This window comes from Caretta caretta, chromosome 8 (assembly GCF_965140235.1).
Source record: "Caretta caretta isolate rCarCar2 chromosome 8, rCarCar1.hap1, whole genome shotgun sequence".
Taxonomy (NCBI): domain Eukaryota; kingdom Metazoa; phylum Chordata; order Testudines; family Cheloniidae; genus Caretta; species Caretta caretta.
Window position 1 is genome coordinate 22,796,106 of NC_134213.1, and position 25,988 is coordinate 22,822,093.

The window sequence follows — 25,988 nt, forward strand, 5'->3', positions numbered from 1 at the left end:
GCAAATGCAAAGAACAGGGTTTAAGTAGCCAGATTATTACACAAGTTGTGACCTGCAAAGAAAAAATTGATTTTCACACAGGCAAGTTGGAAAGAAGAGTTTTCCAATGGGATTGCTCTTTCTCTGACTGTTCTACAAGGTGGCTGCGTACACCAGTGCACTTCATATGGAGAGAGCCTCCCAGGAATTTCTTGGCTGTTGGGACATGAGGACACAATTGGGAGGTGATGATTAGTCTAGGTTTTGCTGTGCCTTGGTGTATTATGCTGGCTGAACATGGTGGCTTCTTAGGATAATGTGGAAATAAATTGGTCCTACCCTGCTATACAAAGCAGATTGGAGCAGACAATACTGCCGTGGAGGGGTGTTCAGACACCGGGTACACAGCCTGCTTGTATGTGGCATGGTGTATCATAGCATGGAGGAAGAACAAACAAAAGTGACAGACTTTCCTCCCTCTCAGCAAGAAACTACTACTTTTCCCAGACACTTTATGGGGATTTTTGTTTTAACTTATTCAAATGAAAATGCAACACATTTTCCTCCATCTAACTGTGTTCTTCTGGGTTTCATAAAACACGTGGCCCATGCACGGGATATGTACATGACAACACATCAGACAGATTTAAAATACAGAGAACACCCAAGGGACCCAGACTGCCTAGTAGAGGTGGGTGTGTAAGTACCTTTTGTAACTAAGGAGCAACCCTCATTACAGTGTACAGATACGCACAGCTCAAACAAAATTGTATTAGAAACCCTGCGGATAATTTAGAGTGGTCTTCTAGGGCCATGGAGTGTCTGTTACATAATTATTATTATTTTTTGTATATCAGCAGTGCCCATGGGCCCCAATTAGGATCAAGGCTTCACTGTGCTTGGTGCTGTGCAAACACACACCATGATCTATACCTTCCACTTCCATGCCCCACAATGCTCCCAACCAGCCTGAGTCACGAATATGCAGAATCCCTTCATTTTCCTTCCTCTCTTCTGTGCGCCCAGCAGGCGAAGGCTCCTTTGCAGTAATTAAGACTGCCATCCCATGAAGGTTGGTTTGATTATGAGGCACTGTATTTTCCTTTTCCTTTGGTTTTGCAGGGTTTTTTGGGGGGGAAAGTCGTTGTGGGGACAGAGTGACTCCTTCTATATAGCTGAAATCATAGCAGCCGACACCCGTGACTCGGGATATAGCAACTTCCTTGGCACAGCCTTAGGCCAGCATGACAGCTTTGGTGTTCTGCAGCAGAAATTCATGGAGAGAAATGAGGGGCATTTTCCTTTCTGTTTCCTCTGCATCTTCACAATCCCTCTCTGCTGTCTCCACAGTTTAAAGTTAGACAAGCTGTCCACGATTCCTGCTTCCAGGGAATGTGATCTATGTCTCCTCCCTGTGGAGCACTGAGAGCTGTTAGTTACAAACGTATTGTTAATAGGGGACATCTCACACTTCACCAGCATTTATGTCTGCTTCATGGCCTGATTTGTTTGGTAACCAGCCAGAAACGTGTGAGTCCCACAGGCAGGAACAGGACACGTTTGCTCTTATGACACTTTGATTTTGTGAGCTTCATATTTTATCTTGTGTGCTCAGCTGATCCATTGGTTAGGGGCATAGAAACATGGCAGAAATTGCCATACAGGATCAGTCTAATGGTGTAGCTAGTCCAGTGTTCCATCTCTGACAGTAGCCCGCACTAGCAGCTTCAGAAGAAGGTGAAAGATGCCACAGAACAGACAATTTATCCAATAAAACTGCCCTTTGGGGAAGTTTCCACTTAACCCCAGGTAGTTAGTGATTGGCTTATGACCTGAAGCATGGAGGTTTATTTATAGCTCTCACAAACGGTTATGGCCAAGATACGGGTCTGTCAGCATCTCTTCAGAGTTAGGGAGACAGTGTTCTCTAGTGGTTAGGGTGTAGTTCTGGGAACCAGGAAGTATGGCACCAAATTCATCCAGATATGAAGCCCACTGAAGTTAAAGAGGAAGTCAGGAGGAAGAGCTCAAAAGCTTTTTTCTCTCACCAACAGAAGTTGTCCCATAAAAAATATTACCTCCATTGGGAGCTGGAGCTGGGATAGGGAGCTGGATTCTTCTCTGCCTCACACGTCATTTGCAAAATTGTTTTCCATGTTCTGGTTGCAGAACCTTTATTCTTGATAATGATGATAAAAAGAAAGAAGGACTTGACTTTCCAGTCGTAGGTGAAGTGTGCAGCAATGCTATTTAGAAAAATAAATAAATCACATTTTGACATGTATGTGGAGAAATACTGTACTGCTGTGGGATCACTGAGAGGGAAGAAATATGAGAGCCTATGATGTTATTTTTACAGTCCTAATTTTTATTTTAATGGCCCTTTAATAATACACATAAGCCAATGTAATGCTGTCAGCTGCAGTGTAGATAAAGGTTCAGAAAGCTAACAACTGGAACCACTTGGATGAATGGTTTCTCCAACATGGTTAATTGGAAACATTTCCTGATGATTTCCTTATCAGTTTATTACTCCTGACTCAACATGTTAATTGCTAGAGGGATTTTTGAGCTCTCTTTTTCCCTCTCCCATTTATTTATTTTCATTTTTTACCCTCTCTGCAAAATACACACATTCTGTCTGGACTCAGCAATTATTTGCTATAAAGCTGCTTCTGCTGAATGCTACAAACATCTAACACTGAACAGAACCTTCCAGTTGGCATCTCTTCATGCCCGGGGAAAAAAGGTATCTCAGTCCATGTCTCTGGTACTTAGTGACACAAGGGCTGTTGTAAATGGTGCCCAAAGTAGTACCATCTGTCTCACTAAGAAGTAAATTACTTTACTGGAAATGCCTGTTTGATCTCAAGGGTCAAACAGTTTATTTCCTTAGCACAGAAGCATACAGAGAATGGGGGAAAACCCAGCCTCAATAAGCTACAGTAAACATGGTACAAGGTTATGTAGACTGACTGGTTATCACAAGACACACGGTGCTCAGTCGGACTGTGGAACTCAACATGTAATGTTGCGTAGGCCAAAAGTACAACTGGGTTCAAAAAAGAAATAATTTCCTGCAGGTGAGGTCCTTCAGTGGCTGTTAGCCAAGACGGTCAGGGATGCAACCCCATGCTCTGAGTATCCCTAACCCTCCAACTGCCAGAAGATCAGACTGGACAACAGGGGACAGATCATTCCAAATTGCCCTGTTCTGTTCATTCCCTGTGAAGCATCTGGCACTGGCCCCTGTCGGAAAAGAAGATAGTGGGCTACATGGACCATTGGTCTAACCCAGTGTGGCTGTTCTTATGTAGGGAAGTATTTATTCTGTCCCTTTTTTAAGGCTGACATTGACCTTCCTGTCTGTTTGCAACATCTCTCATTCCCTCACTCCAAGAGAATGACCTAAAGCTCACACCAGTTCTTAGTCCACTGAATGTATCAGATGAAGTGAGCTGTAGCTCACGAAAGCTTATGCTCAAATAAATTTGTTAGTCTCTAAGGTGCCACAAGTACTCCTTTTCAGTTCTTAGCAGTAACTCAAGACCTGCTCCTAGCAAATAAAGGCCCAAGACTGCCTTCCATTAAGGTAAATGGGATTGATTCCCATTTACACTAAGGCCCCTTTACACTGCTAGAGTGATGTTAAATGTAAATAAGAATCAGGCTGATTAGTATTCTTTCCATTAACATTAATGGGAATTGGATCCAACCCTGGAAGAAGGATATATTAGACAAAGTATATCGGCTATTGCAAGTGAAATCATTATGGAAACCATCTTTTTAACATGCATGGCTTATGTTATCTGTGCAATTGAGGATGTAATATATAGAAATGGGATGTTTGCTCTCTAAGTCTGGCTTGGCGTGTCCTGTGCAGTCAAGTCAGGGACTCTCTCAGAACAGTGGTTACAGTATTCACTGTGTCCTGGCCATTGCTACTCCTTGTTGTCACATTTTAGGATGAGGCTATTACGCTCATAAAGTGGGATGGCACAGGCACAGGAGCTGACTTTCCAGTGTGCCGGGGGGTGCTTGGCCTGCAGCTCTGCCCCAGGCCTCGCCATTTCCTGCCCCTGCTCCACTGCTACCCTGCCTCTTCCTGCCCTGTTCTGCCCCCTCCCCCAAGCATGCTGTGTCTTCGCTCCTCCCCCCTCCCTCCCAGCCTTCTGATTGCGGGGGACAGGAGGCTCAGGGAGTGAGGGGGAAGCGCTGATCCATGGGGCCACCGGCAGGCGGGAGGTGGTGATAGGGTTGAGGGGAGCTGATGGGGGGCTGCTGATAGATGGGTGCTCAGCACTCATATTTTCCCGTGGGTGCCCCAGCCCCGGAGCACCCATGGAGTCGGCACGTACGGTCATAGGTGTCCTTCCCTTGCCTCCATTCAGAGATTAGGCCAATCTCAGCATCAAGCCTAACACAAAGTACCTCTCTTTGCCGGCAGCCATTGTTTGTTCCTATTTTTAATGGCTTTTTTATTTGAAGGCAACTACTTTAATGCAGTGCTCTTATCCCATGGTTTCCCAGACACCTTTAGTGCATCACACAGCACTGCTCCTGAGCTTTTGCAGGCCAGATCTTCAAAATATCGCTTCCAAACCATAATTGCCCATTCAATATTAAAATACATACAGCATTCCGATAGTTTAGTTACTATGTGTAAATATTTAACCCATCTCTACCCTGTAGAGAATATAGCTGCATAGCTCTGGTGCTGTAGCTATGTTGGTATAAGCCAGTAGTGTAGACACCGCCTACAGCAGCATTTTTCCCATCCCTGCAGGTGCGTCACATCCCCAGGCGACCGTAGCTAGGTGGACAGAAGCATTCAACACAAGAGGTTGGGTCGGCAAAGCTATGGCACTCAGGTGCGTGGATTTGAAGAGTACATCAGGTGTTACACTCTTGAGACAGGATCTCTTGCACTGCCACTTGTGACTCGACATTTGTGTGTGTGTCTCACTGACTCACAATCACTAAACGGCACGTTGCCAGCTCGTAATTAGCACTACACATGTGGGACTACTGTCTCGCTCAGGAGCCAAGTTTGGCTGTTGCAGTACAGCTGTCTATAATCTCATGACTGAAACTTTATGTCCTGCAGTACCTTTCCATGTGATTTTAAAGGTCATTTTCCATCAGAAGTCTCCTGTTCAATTGGATGTCGGATCCAAAGCCCATTGAAGTCATTAGGAGTCTTTCCTCTGACTTCAGTGAGTTTTGGATCAGGCGCTTTGAGGGACTTGCTCTTTCCCCACCTATTCCTAGTAGGGTGCAAACACGGTCAGAACAATTCACTTAAAATACAGCCAAATATTCAAGGAATAGGGTTTTGTTTGGTTGGTTTTAGCATTTTTCACTCAGCTTTACCTTGAGTCTGTTCCTGAGTGTGCCAGTGACTCAGTCTCTGACCCTGAACTACTCACCTCTCCGCTCCGTTGCCTCAGTTTCTCCATTTGTAAAAAGGAGACTATACTTATAACTACCCACCTTTGTAAAATGCTTTGAGGCATTTGGGTTAAAGACATGACATAAATGCAAACTGGTATTATGCCACACCCATAATTAACTTGACTGATGATGATCCAATATTCTGAGTGAAGAAATACATCCTTGGTCTCAGTTAGTGATTATTTCTTTAGTAATCTATAGAGCTGGGCTGAGGACGGAAGTGGAGGCTTTCAAGATTTTGAAATGTGGCTTCAAAATTTCAAAATTCTTTGTGAAGGAAAATTCTTAAATAAATAAAAACAAATTGCTTTTGGTTAATCAAAATGTTTCAAAATATAACACAAAATACAAAAATTAAAATGAAAATTCATTTCAAAACAAAAAAATCAAAATGTTTCATTCCAAAAACATCAACATGGGATGTTTGGACATTGTCCGAACATTTCTCCCTGGAGAATTGACCCAATTTCATGAAGTGTATTGATTTTGATGGAGCTGCATATTCTGTCAGAATATGATTCTGTCCAAGTGTCTCTGACCAGTTCTAGTGAAATATACCAGTCAAACCACCACTACTCCACCCTAGGAATATACCCTGATACGAGGAGACGCTTTCTGCAAATGCTGGGTCATGTCTTTCCTACCTGCTAAGGGCTCGTTGTAATCCTGGAGACTCCTCGTTGTCAGTGAGCAGAAACATCCCCCAACAGGTTACTCCCACATTAGCATCCTGTCAGGCAGTGCAGCAATCTGAACATTTCTTTTGCCACGTAGGAGTCAACTTTCTCTTCCCCTTTCCCCGTGGGCAAGATACTCTGTGATTCTCTTCTGCAGGAATTCTTGCATCTTCCTCTGAAACAGCTTGGACTTCTCACTGTCAGTGACAAGATGCTGAACTAGCTTGATCACTGCTCTGAATTGTTATGGCAATTCCTGTATTCCCCTGATGGTCCTCTCTTCCCTGTTCAGGCTAATAAAGAAATATGTCTAGTTAACTCAGGCTGCGGAGCAGTCTTCTAAGAGCTATCAGATCTGCTGGATCCGTGGGGACTTTAAAAAGCAAATTGAAAATGTTCTCATCTGCAAATGCTTCCAGTTTGTGAAGTGCATAGCTGATGTATTAAAGGAGTTTTTAATGTAGTTTTGTGAGCAGAGATATCAAACACTTTACATAAAAAGTCACTTTGCAAATGTGCTTGCTTCATCTCGCTTAATATGGTCAAGGAAGACATTGTGTTGTGTCACCTGAGTATTCAATTTACTCCTTATCTGTTCTGTTGGTGAAAGGTGCAGGTTGGGGACTTTCCTTGGTATTGTGGTTATATTGCCCCCTGTCAGCTGAATATCTTTGCAGTCCACATCCCAATATCTATATACTGACACCACTTGGCTTTTGTTCCTCCTACTCCATCAAATATAATCCCGGCAAACTACAGAGACCTCTATAGCAAAGCAGCATGGATTGAACACTTGAATAGGGGTCAGGAGATCCAGTGTCTATTCCTGGCTCTGCCAATGACGTTGATCAAGTCACCGTGCCTCAGTCTCTCCATCTGAAAAGTGGGAATGATAATCCTGGTACATCTTTGTAAAATGTTTTGAGATTCATAGAATCATAGAAATATAGGGCTGGAAGGGACCTCGAGAGGTCACCTACGCCAGTCCCCTGCTCTCAAGGCAGGACAACATCATAACTTGACCATTCCTAACAGGTGTTTGTCTAACCTGTTTTTAAAAATCTCCAGTGATGGAGATTCCACAACCTCCCTAGGCAATTTGTTGATCAAATACCAGCAGGACCATGGATCAAAAATATCATACAAGAGCTTTTACTAAGGGCAAGTATTGCCCAAGCAAAGCCTGCAGAATCAGGCCCAACAGAACCCTGCAGTGTAGTAACATGGCTGGTGCACTGCTTTGTTTATGGGCATGAACATGCTGAGTTCAGAAATGGCCTTAGAGTTCAAGGCCTGGATGGTGCCTTGGGGATACTTTTAGGCAGATAGCAGGTAAATTCTCTTGAAGCAGATGTGTAACTCCAAGTGACATGTCAATTGTACAGAGGGCTGGGAGTCAGTCTTCTACTCACTCGGCTAAGTGGCCTTGGGCATGGCATGGCACCCTTTCCTGCTTCAGTTTCCCCATGTGTGCAAGGGAAATAATTATACTGTTTTGTGAAGTGCTTTGAAATCTATGAAAGAAAAGTGCTATATCCTGTTGTTATTATGAATGCTAAATGCACGTGGGGCTATGAACAGAACTTAAATTTCTCAGAGAACCTCTCTGATGGGAAGAGAATGGAAAATAATCAGTTTTCCAGGGCAGACTTTGGGTCTGCCCTCATAGCTGTATGTTTAAGTGCTGCAGGGAAAGAGTCTAGTAGAAGAAAGGTGGACAGGAAGAGGGCTAAGAATAAGGAAACCCCAAGGGAGTCGCATAAATATGGTCACATTTTATAGAAGACATTTTCATGACTATGAAATGCTTTGTTAATTTGTATATACTGCTTTTGCTATCCCATCCCCCACCACTCCAAAAACACCAAGTCCATTGTCCTGAAGTTAAAAAAAAAAAATCATCCTCTCAGTAATGGCTGAACTGAAGGCAGTTGAACTAGCTCCTCATCATCATTCAGAGGAGGAAGATGGCTCAGTGTCTAAAGTACAAGAGTAGGAATCAGGCAATCAGTGCTAAATTAGAGGTTCTGCCACTATCTTGCTCTCTGACTTTGGATAAATTACTGCATTGCTCTGTGCCTCAGTTACCCCACCTGTAAAACAGTGATATTGACTTCCCTCAAAGGAAAATTGTGAGGCTTCATTCATTCATTCATGCTTTCAAAGTGCTTTGAGACCCTTGGATGAAAAGCAGCTATAAAAAGCAAGACATTGTTTCAGTTTTTAAAAAGTAGAGGAAAAAGGTTGGATAAACTGACTGTATTTTTGTTTTGTCTTTAAAAGCCCTGGAGTGATCTCCATTATTTATGAGCAGTGTCTCTCCTTCCCCTTTTAGGTATTATGCTATCTGCTGCCAGCCTCTGGTTTACAGGAATAAGATGACACCACTGCGCATTGCTCTAATGCTCGGAGGGTGCTGGACCATCCCGACATTTATTTCTTTTCTCCCTATAATGCAAGGCTGGAATAGCATTGGTATATTAGACTTGGTGAGTAATAGCTATGATTCCAATTGCTTGATGTGAAATGCCTTCAGTGATTGCAGCAAAGGTGCTCTCCTCTCCTCCCCCTTTTAAATATCACTGTCCACAGAGACTTGAAGGAGAGAGGTGTTGAATTACAAACTCAGTGATATTTTTGTAGAGGTGCTGCTGAATGCCTAGAGGGTGCCTGCCATGGAGATGAGGCCTTTGCTTTAGGTCCAGTGGGAGATCTGCTTGAGTAAGAACAGCAGGATTGGGATGAAATCTAGGGAAGGAGACATTTGTATTTAGAAATCATGGTCCTGATTTCCATGGGATGTGAAGTTGCACTATGCCTTTCAGGATTGGGCCCCTAAGGAGCATGTCAAGAGATAGTGGCATCTCTCGGTCAGAAGTTTAGACAAGGGTTAACTCACCAGTGCTGCACATGTGCTTATTAGTCACGTGGCCTTTTGAAAGTGCCACCCAGTGGCCTGCTGTGGGTGCCAGGCTGTTCGACGATACAAGCTGAATCTACTGTGTATGGGCCTAGCACACTCTTAAATTTAACATTCCCTTTCTTGTGGGTTTTCCTGCAGAAGGGGATGATTTGTCTCCCTGTATTTATAATGACCCCCTCTAATTGTATGACTGATAGCCTTGCCACTCAAGGTATATCATAGAATGAAAAGACCTGCAATTCTCCTGCAACAGGAAGATATTTGTGGTGGCAATGTTTTCTGAACTACATAGTGATTTGGAGTGTCCAGCCTGAGACACCTTAAAGGGGCCTGATTTTCAGAGGATGGGTGCTCAGCACGTTCTGAAAATCAAGCTCCTTGAAAGTGTCTCCAGTTGGGCACCCCAACACAGAGATGCCTCAAATCCCCACTCACTTTTGAAAATCTTGGCCATTGACTGTGACAGTGCTGCCCAATGGAGAGCCCAAGAGTGAAGTCTGTTTGCTGTGGGGACTAAACATGTATGGATAGCTGGGACTTGAACTGAGACCCTTGGGTGGCTTGATGGCATAAGTGCTAGCAAGTGAGCCAAGAAGGATGATGCTTCTCTTGCTTTTTTTTCTGGTCCCACCAACACTCCATTTTCAATGTTGCACTGATGGAGTTGGGGTGGGGAAACCTTCCCAACTGGGTGGGTCATTTAGTTAGTAGTCAGTTTTTATACCACTCCCTTTGTCTTTATTTTCACAACCTCTGTTGTTGGGCATGGGGCATAAAAGCCATAAGTCACTGTCTGTCCTGTCAGCGTGTAGATGAAGGAATTAATGATAATAAAAAACAATAGAGTAAAAACGCTCCATTTAAAGAGGGCCTGGGATTAGTGCCTTGTATGTGAATCTCAGAGCAAACAAAATTGGAAACCCTGAAAGAAGATTTTAATACTTGTGGGCTCACTTTGGATACCAAGGGCACTCTGTCAGGTGAATTGACTGGGTGATAAGCACAAATATTCCTCTAGCGGGGCTTGGGAGTCATTTAAGGATGCTTAAAGGAATCATTTCTTCTCCTATTGATTTTTTCCATTGACTTCTCTGCTTGTATCCTTTCAGAAAAGGCTCTGCTTTTATTTCTCTGCCATCAACACTTTACATACCAGAGCACAGTCCCCACCACTCCTCATAATTGTCTTTAAATTGATCCTCCACGCAGTTTACTGGGTGCACCCTGGGGAGTAACATCGGGGGAAATGCGATAACGGTTTCCAAGAGGCTCAGATGTGACTGTGTGACAACACATCATAGCTCCCTTTTCACCATCTTTAGACCAATGTGACGCTGACCAAGCTCTAAAGAACAAGATGGGGTTACTCACACGCTGTCTTGTCAAAATCACTGCAGGAGAGAAAATGAGAGGGAGAGGTACTTCTCACATAGACACCTAGTGACAGGCATTTCGTGATCTCTGGAGTTGATGCTGCAACTGTTCTGTAGCAGGAATTTTCTCCCAGAGGATTCCCCTTTCCCCCAAACTCACATGCTTCACTTTCCTCCATTCTCCCATGGCTTCTCTTTCACCAGTGGGTGCCTATGTTGTAGCCCATGGGCCAAGTGCAGCCCTTTGAATTCTATGATACAGTCTGCAGCTGTCCTCATCTTTAATGTGGTAGAGCAGCACAAGATGACTTGCAGTCTACTTGGCTCAAGATGGAACACTACGCATGGACAGGAACTCTCTGTGGGCCACACTTCCATAGTAGAAAGAAGAGGCTGGCTGCAGTCTGCTCTATTTTATAGAGAGCTTTCAGAGTAACAGCCGTGTTAGTCTGTATTCGCAAAAAGAAAAGGAGTACTTGTGGCACCTTAGAGACTAAATTGGTTAGTCTCTAAGGTGCCACAAGTACTCCTTTTCTTTTTATAGAGAGCGTGCATTTCATTCAGGTTCTTTTCTTGTTCCCAGCATGAAGTTTGGCTGGGCAAAGTTTTGGACATCTTTGCTTTAAAACTGGATACAGGTGCATAATGTATAAATAGCAGAGAGTAAATGGGTTACCTTCCTTCCCCCCGCTTCCTGTCTGGGATTGTTCTTTTCCATCTATATTCCTTGGTCTCTATTTTAGGGAGGGAATGAATATTCGATAACCATGTTGAGAAGTTCTCTGGAATGTTTGGAGTTGTGACACTAACTACAGTGTAGTAGGGCTTAAGAACTGCAATGCAACAAATTCTATGGGGATGACCACACAGGATATGTCTACACTACACACTAAGCCTGGACTCTGACTCAGGTTTGAGCCTAACCCTCCCTTTTGTCCACACATAAATTAGTCTGACTCGGGTCAGCAAGCTCAGAACATGGGTGCTAGGACCTTGCTGGGCGGGGGGGTCGGGTCAGAGTCTCACTCTGACTTGGGCCCAAGCCCTGTCATTTTGCAGTGTGGATGCAAGTCAAGCTGCACACTCGATAGAAAAGGTCTGTTCAGTGCAGTGTGGATGCTCCAGCCATTGTAAACCCAGTTTTTGCAACACAGTGTGGATGCTCAAGTGTGTGCTTGGAAACGTTTCACAAATCTAGGCCCCACAGACCCAGGCTTTGTAGACGTACCCAGAAAGCAAATAAGAGAGAGCGAGCAAATGGATGAGACAGGTACAAAAGACAGTGGAGAGATGAGAGAGATAAGGAAGAGATAGACAGAAGCAAAAGCTGGTGGAGGAGTTGGCACAGTGACCACTCAGAGAAGCTGTGATAAGCCTCTTTTGTTCTTAGTCCGTTTTTTCTTTCAGATACAACAAAGACAGTTCAACAAGGCTTCCAACTCAACCTACTGCGTATTCATGGTCAACAAACCCTACGCCATCACCTGCTCAGTGGTGGCCTTCTACATTCCATTCCTCTTGATGGTGTTGGCCTACTATCGGATCTACATCACGGCCAGGGAGCATGCCCGCCAGATCCGGATCCTCCAGCGTGCAGGGGCACCTACAGAGGGGAGGCACCACCCGGACCAGCATAGCACTCACCGTATGAAGACTGAGACCAAAGCTGCTAAGACCCTGTGTATCATCATGGGGTGCTTCTGTCTGTGCTGGGCCCCATTCTTTATCACTAATATCGTGGACCCGTTCATAAACTATACTGTACCTGAGCAGCTGTGGACAGCTTTCCTGTGGTTGGGCTACATCAATTCAGGGTTGAACCCCTTCCTGTATGCCTTCCTGAACAAGTCTTTCAGACGTGCCTTCCTCATCATTCTGTGCTGTGGGGACGAACGCTACCGAAGGCCTTCCATCTTGGGGCAAACTGTTCCCTGTTCCACCACCACTATAAATGGATCAACGCACGTGCTAAGGTAAGTGCTCCTCAGAAGCAGCAGAGTACTCCGAACCACTGAAAGCAGTTCACTGTTGTCAATGGGCTTTTATTGAAGGGCAGATTTCTTCTTCTGTTAGGGCATGGGAAGGGTTAAATTTCCAAAGGAGGTGCAATAGGAGCACCTGAAGAATCTGGATTTGTGCCTGCGCTCTGGCATTTGCGCACACACAGCAGATAATGGCATGCCTGCCACCGTGTGCAATTCCTTGATTTCTGTGTGCACAGAAGAGGTTATGCAGGTGCAATACGCATGTGACCATTTTTGAAGGGGCTTCTCAGTTTAAATGTTTCACCCCAATCGGTCAAAATGAACACCACTCTGGATCCTGTGAACAGCTGTCTGCACTTAGAGCTCTGAGCAGATAAGGGGTCACGACCCTGCTGGGCACTTGAGATTGGGAGCAGGATAAGGTCGCACTTGAGATTGGGAGCAGGATAAGGTCGACTGGTGAAGATCAGGCACCTGATGATTCTCTGTGCAAGTGCTGTGTGAAAAACACCCCTCTTGACTCCCGGTCAGAGGGTTGGGGAAGTGGGTGGTGGAGTTATATGGGGAATGAGAAAATCAGTGCTCCCCAGAATGTCAGTGTGAACTCCTCTTCTTCTCTGAGGGATGGGGATGTAAGCAGCACCTCCGTAGCACAGTCGTGTGTTTATTGGGGAGGATAGTAATGAACATCTCTCAGCTCTAACTCCCAGAGTGTAATGCCCAGGTGATTTTATCTACAGCCTGGAGGCTCAGTTCCGAAGCTGAACTCTCCCAAACTGGGTTCCATCAGGGGGTTTGTCTCAGACATATTTTTATTGTAAACATCCATGTCCTCTTGCAATGGGCTTCTGAGGTACAATGGATGGGAGAGGGGAATGACTCAGCATAGTAACTCATGCACTCAGGAATGCCTTTTTTAGGTTTCCAGGCCATTAACAAGGGTTTTTAAAAATACCTTCTGCTGATTAAAATTGGGTTTCCGAGGCTAAGCTCCCTGTGCCCTCATTCTGTAACTGAGTCTTGGCTCTGCACCACTCTGCTGTGTGAGCTCTTATTTATATCATAGCAGTGCTCCTAGTGATGAGCCAAATGTTGGTCTCCTGAAGGAGGATTTACAGAGCAGCCAGGCTGTCTCTGGCATTGCTCATTTTGAAGCCTCTCTCCAGTCCATCATAAGCAAGTCAGTAATTTTTCTGGAGCTCTATAGCAGTGGATGTTGTAAACACGTCATTGGGAGGGAAGAGACTGTGGTCTTACAGTAGTGCTGGATGGTTTTCACTGTTGTAAGGCTCAGTGTTTTATGGGACCAGTCACACCTGGGACTAGCCAGTGGCTTGCCATTTAGAAGGTGCAGGAGTCTGAGGACAGCACAGTGGTCTGGAGAGGAAGGGAGGGAGACCTGCATCTAGTTTTAGTTAGTGGGTACTGAGATCTGGCACTTGACTATCAAGCATAGAAGCCAGAGGATCTGCAATGCACTTCCTTCCACTCTTCAGTGCATAATGATTTGAGTTTGGGGGAAAGGGAGCTGTGAAGGAAACTCATCATGATTGGAGGGGATGCGTTGCTTGTGGTTTTCCTAGCTCCAGCACTGAACACCCCAGTCAGTCATCACAATGGCCTCTTACCATCAAACTCTTCTTGGACACACACAGCTGTGTCCTGCAGCTAGAGAGCATGGTGAACATCAGTCCCTGCAGAGCTAGAGATGTACACAAGATCAGCATTGGCTGGGAAAACACTGTACAGCTAGAGAAGGTGAATGGGTTATAACAAAGGGGATTCCGTATCTTAGCTGAGATCACAGCAGGGTTATTTCTGTTTGCAACCTTCTCTACCTGCATCCTGCCTTTCCCTGTGTTCACCCTCTTGCAAGTCCCCCAAAAGTGAATGAATGGCAAGTAACGGAACCACTTGCATAGGTTTCCTGTACTCCTATAATTCTGTCAGACTGGATGGAGCACTAGTATAATGCCCCATAGAGAATAATTCTACATAGGACAGGAACATGGGCCTGGTGACCTTTAAATCTTTTCCACATTTACCTTCTCTGTCTCTAATGACAAGCCATAAAGAAAGCTTTTGGGTAAGATTGTATCATCTCTCTTTAGTGTTCTTACATAAATGCACCTCAGCTCACTTCCCATTGGCTCACCATCATCTCTCAGTACCTCCCAAACCCTGCTTAGCATGGCAGTACTGTACTTAGATGCTTGCTTCACATTGCAGGTTTCCTTTTCTTCCCCCTTGGAGGCTGGGATGATCAAATGGGGCTGCTCAGGAATGCCTGCTCTGCACACCAGTCCTTCAGAGGCCAATTACCTTTTGGTTTCCTCAGCTTTCTAAATTGAGGAGGGAGGTGTTAGTTATTTCCCACAAGGTGGGGGTGGGCGGTGGCATATATTTATGCTGATAGAGGTTTGGGGTTTAAGAACGGAAATCCACGTAATTATGATCTGTGGGCATCTATTCTTGCCTGAAAGCTTTTCTTAGTTAAATTGCATCAATACTTTTCTTTTAAACACAAAGCACATTGTTATCAGCAAGGAAGGAGGATAAATGCAGTGAGCTACATTCTCCCAAGCCCTAACTTACACCTCTCTTCACCAGCCTGGTAACCCTGGGATCTTCACTCAGCAGGTGGGTGTTGACACCCTTCCATGGAATTTTCTGCTGGATTGGGGCAGTTCTAGGGACAGTTATGTCCCAGGCTTCATAGGAGCCTCATTGGAGAAGATGCCCAGGGGATGTGCTGAATCAACACATTGCCAGGATAGAGAGCCAATGATCCTTCTTTGGCCAACATCTCCCATTTATGGGGCTCTGACAACCTCTACAGGTCCCTCAGCAGGGAGGATTGTCAGCTGCTTTCTTCATTCTGTCAGTGATGGCAGAAGTTGAAGTAGACCTTTTGCTGAGTCCTTCTTCCAAAAATTCAGGGAATTTTAGGGTTTGGTTAAAGGAATTTAACTCATTCAACCCAATTAGAAAGAAGGAGTGAATGACAATGTTCATGGGAATGGATGTCTCATACACATCAGATGCCTCAACCCTCACTTGGCTCAGAATTTTCATTGGGTCACATGTTCCCTCCCCATCCAAACCATTTTACTCTCACTGAGTACTGTGCATCTAATTGAGCATAAGCATCGAATATATCCGATGAAGTGAGCTGTAGCTCACGAAAGCTTATGCTCAAATAAATTGATTAGTCTCTAAGGTGCCACAAGTACTCCTTTTCTTTTTGCGAATACAGACTAACACGGCTGCTACTCTTAAACCTGTGCATCTAATGAATTTCTGAGGAGAACTGGAGGTTCCAGATGCAATGGGTGTCTTTGTCTTTGTTTGAGATGAGACGCAGACACTGTTCTGGAATGCGACTGACTTTTAAGAAAGTTTTCTCATCAAAGAATGCAGTGTTTTATTTTTCTGACAACATTAAGTGTCAAAATGTTCTGACAGAGCTATTTTAGGATTTTTCACATTTATGTTAGAAATGAAAAAACAAACAAACCACTCTGAGGATCAGAGTGTGCTAAAAACACTGTAATGTTTCCCTCACCAAATACAAATGGACACAATCGGAGACAGATTTTATTGCCGTGTGTGTGTGCGCGCGTGCTTGAAAGATATAGCATTGTAGTCCTAGAAGACTAAATTTCTCCAGGGTATAGGCATAACCCAGGCAGAGACAGTGCATGTCACTCTGACCATGTGCTTTAACCACAACTCAGCACTAGGAGGTGCCAGCAGACATCAATTTTCATAGTGCCCATTCAGTTCTTCATCTCTCTGCCAATCAGTGCCATAAGGCCTCTGTTCACTGGGACTTTGAATGAGACCAACACGCTTCCCCCACCCAAATATACAACTGAATAGCTATTAGATGGAAACAAGCTGCAATCACAACTAGAACTGTGTGTGCAGAGGGAAAAATATTCATTCAGATATTCATTCAGCTTTGAAAGTGCATTTTGATTTGATCATATCTACAAACCTTTGGCATTTGCTTTCCGCAAACATATGAGCACTTGAGCTCTATTAGAACAAATACTCCTCCAAAGTGCATTTTTATCTTAATGTTTGAATTTTCACCTACATTAATTTTGAACTATACATACAGTTGCAAAATTCAAGCTGGGTTGGTGCAAATTGTGAATTATAAAGTCTGCAGTCATCTCTACAATGTGGAATTCACACTGTATTAGTGCTTTATAATTTATGTCATTTACCTGAGTTAGCTACTCAAGTTACAGCATGAATTATATATCTGATTGTGATATTTGCAATTCACAATTCTAGTGAACTGCAGATTCGGAAATTATTCGTTGAAAGAATTAGGATCTGTAGTATTCCCACATAGAACAAGTTCCAGAATTTTGCTATAGTGCAGAATATGGCTGTGGTGAAGGTGTAACTGAGCAGTGGTCAGAGCTGACAAGCCCTGAAAGTATTCAAGGGGTCACTTTTGCTTTAGGAGAGGTGATGAAAGTAAGCTGATAAGCGTAGGTCTATTGGGAAAGCCTAATCAACATACAATGGGGACAATGTGTTTCTGAGAACTTGTTAGAGAGCTGGATGACTGTGGTGTCACTAAACTGCAACTTGTTTGGGTTCATTCTCAATCATTAAGGCTCGTGGTGAAAGTATCTTTTTTTAAATGTGACTTTGAAAGTGCTTTGTGAGTCAGAGGGGTAAATTTTTCATGGTTGCAGTGATTTAAGGTTTAGTCATATAGTCAGAGTTTAAGGCTTGAAGGAACCACCAGATCATGTAGTCCAGTGGTTCTCAACCAGGGGCACGCTTACCCCTGGGCTACGTAGAGGTCTTCCAGGGGGTACATCAACTCATTTAGATATTTGCCTAGTTTTACAACAGGCTTCATAAAAAGCACTAGCAAAGTCAGTACAAACTAAAATTTCATACTGACAATGACTTGTTTATACTGCTCTATAGATGATACACTGTAATGTAAGTACAATATTTATATTCCAGTTAATTTTATAATTATATGGTAAAAATGAGAAAGCAAACCATTGTTCAGTAACAGTGTGTCTGTGACACTTGTGTATGTTTATGTCTGATTTTGTAAGCAAGTCATTTGTAAGTGAGGTGAAACGTGGTGTATGCAAGACAAATCAGACTCCTGAAAAGGGGACAGTAGTCTGGAGAGGTTGACAGTCACTGATCTAGTCTGACCTCCTGGATGTCACAGGCCATCAACACCACCCAGCAATGACAGTGCTAGTTCATTGGGGGCCCTAGGCAGGAATATTCTCCCCGCCCCCCAATACTAAAACAGGCAAGTTCTTATAATAAAAAGCAAATAGGGTTCCCCCTGGAGCTGCTCAGAGTCCTAAGCAATGGCTTAGTCTGCATATGCCTTGTGCCGGTTCTGCCACCCAGCACCCACACACTAAACCGAACAACCGAAATAAGACCGAAGTGCCACAGCCCACAGGGGATGAGACCACTATGTGACACAGGCAGAAAACAGGAGGGATCGAGGTGCACCAATGTCTGTTTCCTCTCATTATAGCCATCTCTTCTCATTCCCATGTTCTGGATGGGTTATCCAGACTCCTTCATTGCTTCTCCAGAGGTAGCTGCCATAATCCATAGGAAACTTGGTTGAGATTTTCAAAGCTGTCTGGGGATTTTGCTATGTGACTCCCATTGAAATCAACCCTCTAGCTGCCTTTGAAACACTCATCCCTCGACCTTGCAGGGCTTTAGACTTCTGCATCCTGCTCTGAATTCCAGTGGGTGCTCTGCTATCTTCTCTGTTGTGGAAAGGGAGGGAGAGTGGAAAATGGGTAAAAGGAGAGCTTCCGCACCCCTCGCCTACATTCAGTTGTGAAGATTCTGAAGTCATCTCTGATGCTGTGAGTGTTCAGTAGGACTTGTGGGAATAGTTTGCACACATGATCTTTTAATGCTTTATGCTTCCACTTTACCTCTGCCAGGGGGTGTCACGGCACATTAGTGAAGGTATGAATTCTCAGACTCACACGGTGAGATTAGTATTCTCATGACAGACAGGTAAACAGACACAGACTGGAGGATAGACTTGCCCAAGGTCACCATGTGAGTTAATGGGAGAACTAGGAACATAACCTAGATCTTCTGTTTCTCAGTTCTGTGCTTTAGTGGTACCATCCTTCTCCATCTTGGGCACTGTTTGGACATAGAGCATATAGAAAGGTGAGCTCAGGAGGGATAAAGTGATAAATCCATCAGTTTTCTTGCAGAAAGGCAGACCAAATAATATGTCTGTTCTCTTTCCTTTGGGGAGAAGCCTCCTCACCTGCTGCTGATCTTATTTCTCTAAGCCAACCAAAGTACACGTTTTCCCTCTAACAAGAGCAAAGGGAGGAGGAGAAAATGCAGGCTCTGAAGGTGATGAACCATTGTTCCTTATATATACAAAATAAATAACCCACCTACCCCTTGCTCCATTCTCAGAACAGCAAGGCTGTATAAAATTCTTTGAACTCCATGCAGAAGTTAATGCCTAGCACTGTGCTGTAGCCTTATCAATTCCCCCCGCAGAGACCACAGGTAATTGCTTCTATAAAGCTGAAGTCATCTTGATCCGGTGCTTTCTTTCTGCTATTTGCACAGTTGATCTGTTGTCACCAGTTTCTCACGTGCCCGGGTTTTTTAAGTTTACCAATTATATGGCTTAGAACTCAGTAGGCATAAAAATAAATCCAGTCTGGTTGTTGGGAAGAAAAAGTTGTAATTTCCATAAAAGAAAGAGAGAATTGTTGTGTGAAATGGTATTTCCATCCCCCTGAAAGGTCTGTTTGGAATGTGTTGGGGAGACTGTCACTGCTGTGTGATATAGAAGCTTGCATGAAAAGAGTATTAACCAAGTATCTGTATCCAAGCGGATACATTCCTTTGGATGTCTCCTTCTCCCAGCAGTCATCCATGTTTGTGCTGGATGAACACAGCGGGTCTGTTCTTCTCTTTACACAGGAGCATTGCTCAGACTTCCCATGTGACCCTGGGCAAGTCCCTTAGGCCTAGTCCACGCATAAAATTTAGGTCAACATAGCTACAGTGCTCAGGGGTGTGCAAAATCCACATCCCTGAGTGCCGGAGCTCTGCTGACCTAACAGACAGTTTCAATGCAGCTAGGCTGATGGAAGAATGCTTCCGTCGATCTAGCTACTGTCACTCGGGGAAGTGAAGCTGTTACAGCAACGGAAAACCCACTTCCGTGGCTGTAGTCTGTGTCTGTAGTGTAGATATGGCCTTAATCTCTCTGTCTCAATTCCCCATCTGTAAAATTGGGTCAATAGCACTTTTCTTCTCCTGTCTTTTGTCTGCCTTGGCAGTGGTGGATGGGAGACTGTGCAACAGGCTATTGCACACAGAGAGAAGGGACTGACACATTGATTGTATTTGAGAATTATATGACTATGCAATAGAACACTACGGAAACTAATAAATAAAACAGACCTGCACAGTAAGTCCTTTCAGATGTGATTTTTGATAATTGAAGAAGGCTTCAATCTCACAAGGCCCTTAATCCCCTCAGCACCTGATTGCATCTCCACAGATCATTGGCCCATCGATAGCATTATGTCTTACATCCAACTGAGAAGTCTCCCTCAGTACCATTAGCTACAAACTCTCCCTCCCTTGCATGCTATGCAAATCAAATGACACCCCATTAAAGTGGGCAGCCCTTGAGTGCACCCTCTGTGGTTCTCCAGGGATTGATTTCTGGGAGAAGTATCTGAGATACCAAAGAGAATTAGTCCTGATTGCAATAAAATGGGACTTGGTCAGTAGATTTCGGCAATAAATTAATTCCCAGGACAGCAGATCTTTGTCTCGCCAAACAGTAATTAAAATTACACCCAAGACATGAGTGATTGAAAGAGTGAGTGACTTAAAGAGACAGACAAAGCAATAGAGAACTGTGTGGAAGAATGAAGTCAGGAGGAAGGAGTGTGGCTGTCTCAGCAGAATTCAGATCTAACCAGTCCAGAGCATCTGATGTGTCAGTATCTGTGGAGTGGGAAGCTCAGCGCACCAGTCCTCTTCTGCTGTTTATGGCTCTGGTGATGATGGAGATACCAGCTGGTGCTGCCAGATAAAGTTTCACCTGCATGGCCTTGCTGCTCTGGAGCATCGAAGAGCTAGTATCTTACCTTCACCATGCCTATTCAATGGTGCCTGTACACCTCACCTTCTCAATGCCCTCTGAATGCCCAACCCGCCCCTCCCCATTCCTCACACAACTGGTTTTTGAAGGAGGATTCCTTTGCGTAGGGTGGCACTAGCATTCTACATAGTCCTCCCCTCCCCCAACCACCAACTTCTTTCTGAGCAGTTGAGCTTTGGTCAGAACCAATCTACACTTGGGTTAGTTCTCAATGAGGTCTTTGCCGATACACTTTGTGGGTATAGCACAACCCCGCACACCAGGTGTACTCTAGCACGGGTCTGTCCATGCTTATATGTGCTCTGATGTTTCTGGCTGTGCCCCCACCCTGCAATATTTACCGAGAACCTATATCATGCTTGGCCCTGCACAGCTGGGGAAACTGATTCTTAGACTATAGAGGACACACAGCCTCAGCAATACCGACACCTACAGCACAATGGGTCCCTGTATGAATCTGAGGTGATGTAAGAACCTAACTGGGCTAATTGTTGAAAGGCTTTGTGGAATATGTCTGGTTCAAGGAGGGATTTGAGGGGGGTTGTTTGGACATAAGAGGGAAACTTTATCCAGGCAGAAGGGGCATGAATTGAGGAAGGGGGAAGGATACAAAAAAGGCAGTGAGGCAGGAAGAGCAAAGGGAATAAGAGGGGAGTATGACTGATTTGGAGCTGCTCTGTAATAATTTAGGAATACTGTATATTGATATTGACCTGGTTAATGGGATGTTTACTGTATGAATAGATTGGGTTTGTGTAACAGGGGGTTATAAGTAAGGCTAAGATTTTGTCATGTATATTTTTTAGTAAAAGTCACGGACAGGTCAAGGGCAAAAAAGAAAAATTCATGGAAGCCATGACCTGTTCTTGACTTTTACTAAAAATATACCTGACAAAATGGGGATCTGCTGGTCCCCACACCACCTGAAGTGGCGCAGCTGTGCAGAGGTTAGGAGCCACCTGCAACAGCTAGGGGCTGCGGGGTACCCCTGCCACCTGCAGCTCCGGGGGTCTCTCGCTGCCCATGGGGGCCGGGAGCTGTGAGGTGCCCCCGCCTCCCATGTCGGCCGGAAGCTGCAGGGTACCCCCATCAGCGGTGGTCCGGGAGCTGTGGGGGTTCCCCCGCCATGGCCGGGAGCTTCAGGGTTCCCTGCCACCTGCGGTGGCTGTGGGCTCGGGAGTTACCCCGCCACCCATGGCGGCTGGGAGCTGGGGTTCCCCACCACCAGCAGTGGCCGGGAACTGTGCAGTACCCTGCCACCCACAGCAACTTGGAGCTCTGGGTTGGCAGCTCCCAAACACCGCAGGCTGAAGTCACGGAGGTTGCAGAAGTCATGGATTCCATTACTTCTGCGACCTCCGTGACTAAATTGTAGCCTTAGTTATAAGGAAATACCAGCAGAAAAGAAAAAGAATGGCAGAAGATCAGACACCCCTCAGGAAACACTTAGGAGTTGTTATGGGACAGTGCCAGAGCATTGGCTCAGTCTCTGATGAGCTTACAGGACTGATTTGGATGAGAAAGGCCAAAGCCCACAAATACAGAAGAACAAAAGAACTGTGGCTGTTTAAACAGGATCTCTCTTTTTGGAGAGAGGGAATTGTTCAGTGGAATCGGGCTGAAACATAAGGGCTCCCCAAGGTGTCTGAAGATGGTAGGCCTACCTAGTTTACCATCAGGGAATGATAAGTGTAGGTAAGATAGACATGTGGGTGGATTGTTTTTAAAAAAAATTTCTATAAATTCTTTGTTTCTACTTCAAAATAAACAACACTTATCGTAAGGAGGCTGCTTGGTCACAGAGTCCTGAAAGAAGAGTCTCAAGAACTGAACCCAGTGGGGCCTGCTGGGTATCATGAGTGATCCACAGGGTCCTGTAGCTCAGGGCTCGATCTAAGGATAGGAGAATTATGGAATTCCACCACAGGATAGATAAAGGCATGTGGTTTAACACCTAGCCCTGAAATTCTGACCGGGAGACATAGGCAGGAGCAGAACCATGTGGGGCCTCGCAGGTGAAGATGAGAAGGTTGAAATTATTGTGGAAGGTTAGGAGAAGCCAGAAGATAGATTCGAAGGTGAAGCAACATGCCAAAGCAGCAGGAGAGGAAATCTGTTCAGAAGGCATATAGTACATCTCTCTCCCTGTGCACACTGATGCACCTGCAATCTGCCTGTTCCCTCATGGTGCCATCTGTGGACCCGGCCTGCTCCAGTCTGGCACCATCTGTGCTCCCCACACTTCTCCTGAGAATCATACTTTAGAACAATACAGACATGACTCTGAAAGGGATGAATTACAAGTCCTACTCATTTCCCTAAACAGTTTTAAACAGATGGGTAATCACCATAGCAATAAAGCCTGTGCTAATGAGGAGTCCTCGCAGAAATTCACTCTTGATGGCATGTTCCCTATCTACCTTCAACTCTCCTAGCCACTATCTCACTGGCTATGGCCACGTTCAGGCTCACTCTCTTTTACGGAATTAGATCTAGGGCTAGGATTTTCCAATGTGGCCGCAGTGAATGAGTGTGTCTGCAAAACTGGGAAGCACAAACAAGCAATGACACCTGCACATTAGGTAGCTGTGCCCCACTTTTCTCAGCCTGCACACACAGACTCCCGGGTCTGCACATGTTGTGTCTAAGTTTGTAAATTTACTTCTTTCCATCCAGATACGCACAAATTGGTAATAGCACTTGCTGAATGATACCAGCATGCTCTGTGTATCACTTACTCAATCCAGTCTTCTCTAACAAGGTAGCCAGAGAGCTGCATGGAGCGATACATTTGTACCTGCTTTGGTGGGATTTTGTGCACAGGGGATGCTGTTTGAATCAGGAAATCCGGAGATTAGTTACAAAATGTGTCATTATGTTGCATTCTGATATAACGGACAAGCGTCTTTCAAGGACCTGCTTTTATGGCTAGAAATCCCTTCTTCTGCCTATACAGCTTCCCTTTATTCTTATCTGTTATCCATTACTGGGCATTAAACAGATGCCCAGCAATTAGACCTTCCTGAGTTGGACTAAAATGCATTCATTGCCATTTACCCAAAGGGTTTGGAAGCGCCAGAGTTTTCTCCCATTTTCCAATCAGGATATACCAAGGATCAGAGGGGAAGAGACTCCTTATTCCCAAACAGCTGGAGATTTATACTCTGAATATCTTCAGATGACAGCCTTTCAAATGCAGCCTCCCTCTTTTCTGGTCACTTGCCTCTCCTCCAGCTTTCCAGGGTCAGAGCTGTCCCTTGAGACGTGACAAGCTGACAGCATGGGCGTTTTTTGTCAGGGAAAATGCATTAGCCTCAGGTATGAGCTAACCTGTAGCATGACTTATGCCTCCATTGTCTCTCTCTCTCACTCATAAAATTCAAATGTCTATAAGCACCAAAACAGCTGCTAGTAGGAAGGTTGGACTGCAAGGAGCAACTAAAAAGAGACAGTCCCGAGGAGTGCAAGATACTGTGGGCCAATTTCCTCCGCCACCCCACCTCCATTAGAATTCTATGGAAGCTAGGAGAATAACAGTAGAGAAGAATTTTTTCTCATATTTTTGCTGTACAGCAATAAACGTGCTTCCTCCACCCATTCATTCTTTCTCTCACACACACAGAAATTAGAAAAATATTTCTGGAGAGGGGACTGTGTTGTGTACAGTCTATCTGACCAGCAAGTTGCTACATTCCCACTGTGATATTTATGATGCTGGAAATAGAATGTCTGAACACTTCAAAAAGGACCTGGATTTTCTCTTGAGGGTGCAAGGGTTTCTACCAGAGATGGGGGAAGATTTCTCTTTAAACTAAAAATTTGCTTTTTCTGTACATAATGCAGCTTTGCTTGGACAAACTTGCTAAATATTCTGATCTTCCCCTTGCTCAGAGATGAAAGATTAAGTCAAACCCAGGATCTCCTGCTTGTCGGTAAATATCAAGCTGACCCCTGACTCTGTTTGAATTTTGGACTGACTATTTAGCTTGTAGGCTGCTTGGGTTGGCTCTGTTGCACTAAGTCAATTGGCAACGTGCACCTCTACCAGTACTCCAAGAGCGACTGGAAGTTTTGCTGCCCCTTGTCCCTGCTGAGCAATGGATAAGATAATGTAGAGAGAGCACCTCCACTAGACTATGCAGTAAACTCAGGAGCACCCCTAGTCAAGAATAGGTTGGTCATGGTAGAAAAACCCTATGACAAAGTTAAAATAAAAAAAAATCATTACATATTTTGCATTTATTTTTAGCTCGAGCCCAGCTAGTGTGCATCTGTCTACCCATGCTGGGAGGCTTCTTCCCAGCTGCAGGGTAGAAATACCCAGGGAGAACTTAGGTGGGCAGAATGTTGCTACTCAAAATGGAATCTGACCAGGCCACAAGGGCTAACACCCCTAACTCCTGCAAAAACTGCCACGGAAACTTTAATGATCCCAGATGGTGGAAATGTTGGCTTTACATCTGTAAGATGTAGCTTAAGTATCTCCAGGATCACACTATTCTTTAGCAGTAGGGGGTGGGATATTGCCATATTCTGAATCATCCACAATGCTTCCTGCAGCACACTGGATTTCCATGGATGTTCTCCCATACATGATCAGTAGTAATCTTGCTCTGCTTAGGAGATCTGACATGATCACAGCCCATGGAATGATAGGAGGTGTAATATATTGTCTTCTAGCAGTGACCTTCCCAATGATAAAATCCACTGACCATGAAATTCACCTGATTGCAAAGTACATAAAATAACCAATTGACTACAGTGCCACTATTCCCACTGAGGAAATAACTGACCCAAGAATCTGAGAAAAGCTACATTTATGAAATCTCCCACACTCCAGCACTTTTGCTTTTCTGTGTGTCTATATTTAATTCCTCTTAGAGAAATGATTTTTAACAGAAATTTTATGAACTGGGTATTAGAGACCTGAGTGGTTTATTAGTGAAGCTGATAAAGCACTATTTTGATTCATCTGTCAAATTAAAATGGATTCCAGCCTCTCCAGTTTTCTTTCAAAATGTAAAGTTGCAGACGTCTATTTTTCTTCACTTAGGTAAATAGAATTCTTTTTTTATGTGCTGTTGTAATTTATTGGGCTGATTAAGTGTGATTGTGCACCATTGTGCCCTCTGCCGACCTGCTCAAGTATGTTATTGTATTGCCTTCTAGGGGTTGGAAAGAGCCATGGAGAAATAGGGTTCCTTCTCTTTTATAGCTAATGGAGATTTCTTCACAGAGCTCATGGTTTTGGAGCAGAACGTCCAGAGTTCTATTCTCAGTGAAGCCTTTGTGACCTAGCATGCAGGGCTGGCTCCAGGCACCAGCTTTCCAAGCAGGTGCTTGGGGCAGCATTTAGAATGGGGCGGCAGTCCGTGTCCCGCGGCAGCAATTCGGCAGTGACTGCTTGTGGTG

The 25,988-nt window shown here is 44.6% G+C and overlaps 1 protein-coding gene across 4 annotated transcripts in view; it reads left to right on the forward strand.

Annotated features, from left to right (window-relative positions):
* HTR4 (5-hydroxytryptamine receptor 4) overlaps positions 1–25,988 on the forward strand; it is a 212,600-nt gene that overhangs the window by 113,086 nt on the left and 73,526 nt on the right. For all 4 annotated transcript variants that reach the window (XR_012669597.1, XR_007358115.2, XM_048861979.2 and 1 more), the window contains exons 5-6: positions 8,446–8,599; positions 11,814–12,379. Coding sequence is in view for 2 of the 4 variants with exons in the window: in XM_048861979.2 (XP_048717936.1) it covers positions 8,446–8,599; positions 11,814–12,379 (720 nt within the window). In the remaining 2 variants the exon portion in view is untranslated. The remainder of the gene's footprint in view (positions 1–8,445; positions 8,600–11,813; positions 12,380–25,988) is intronic.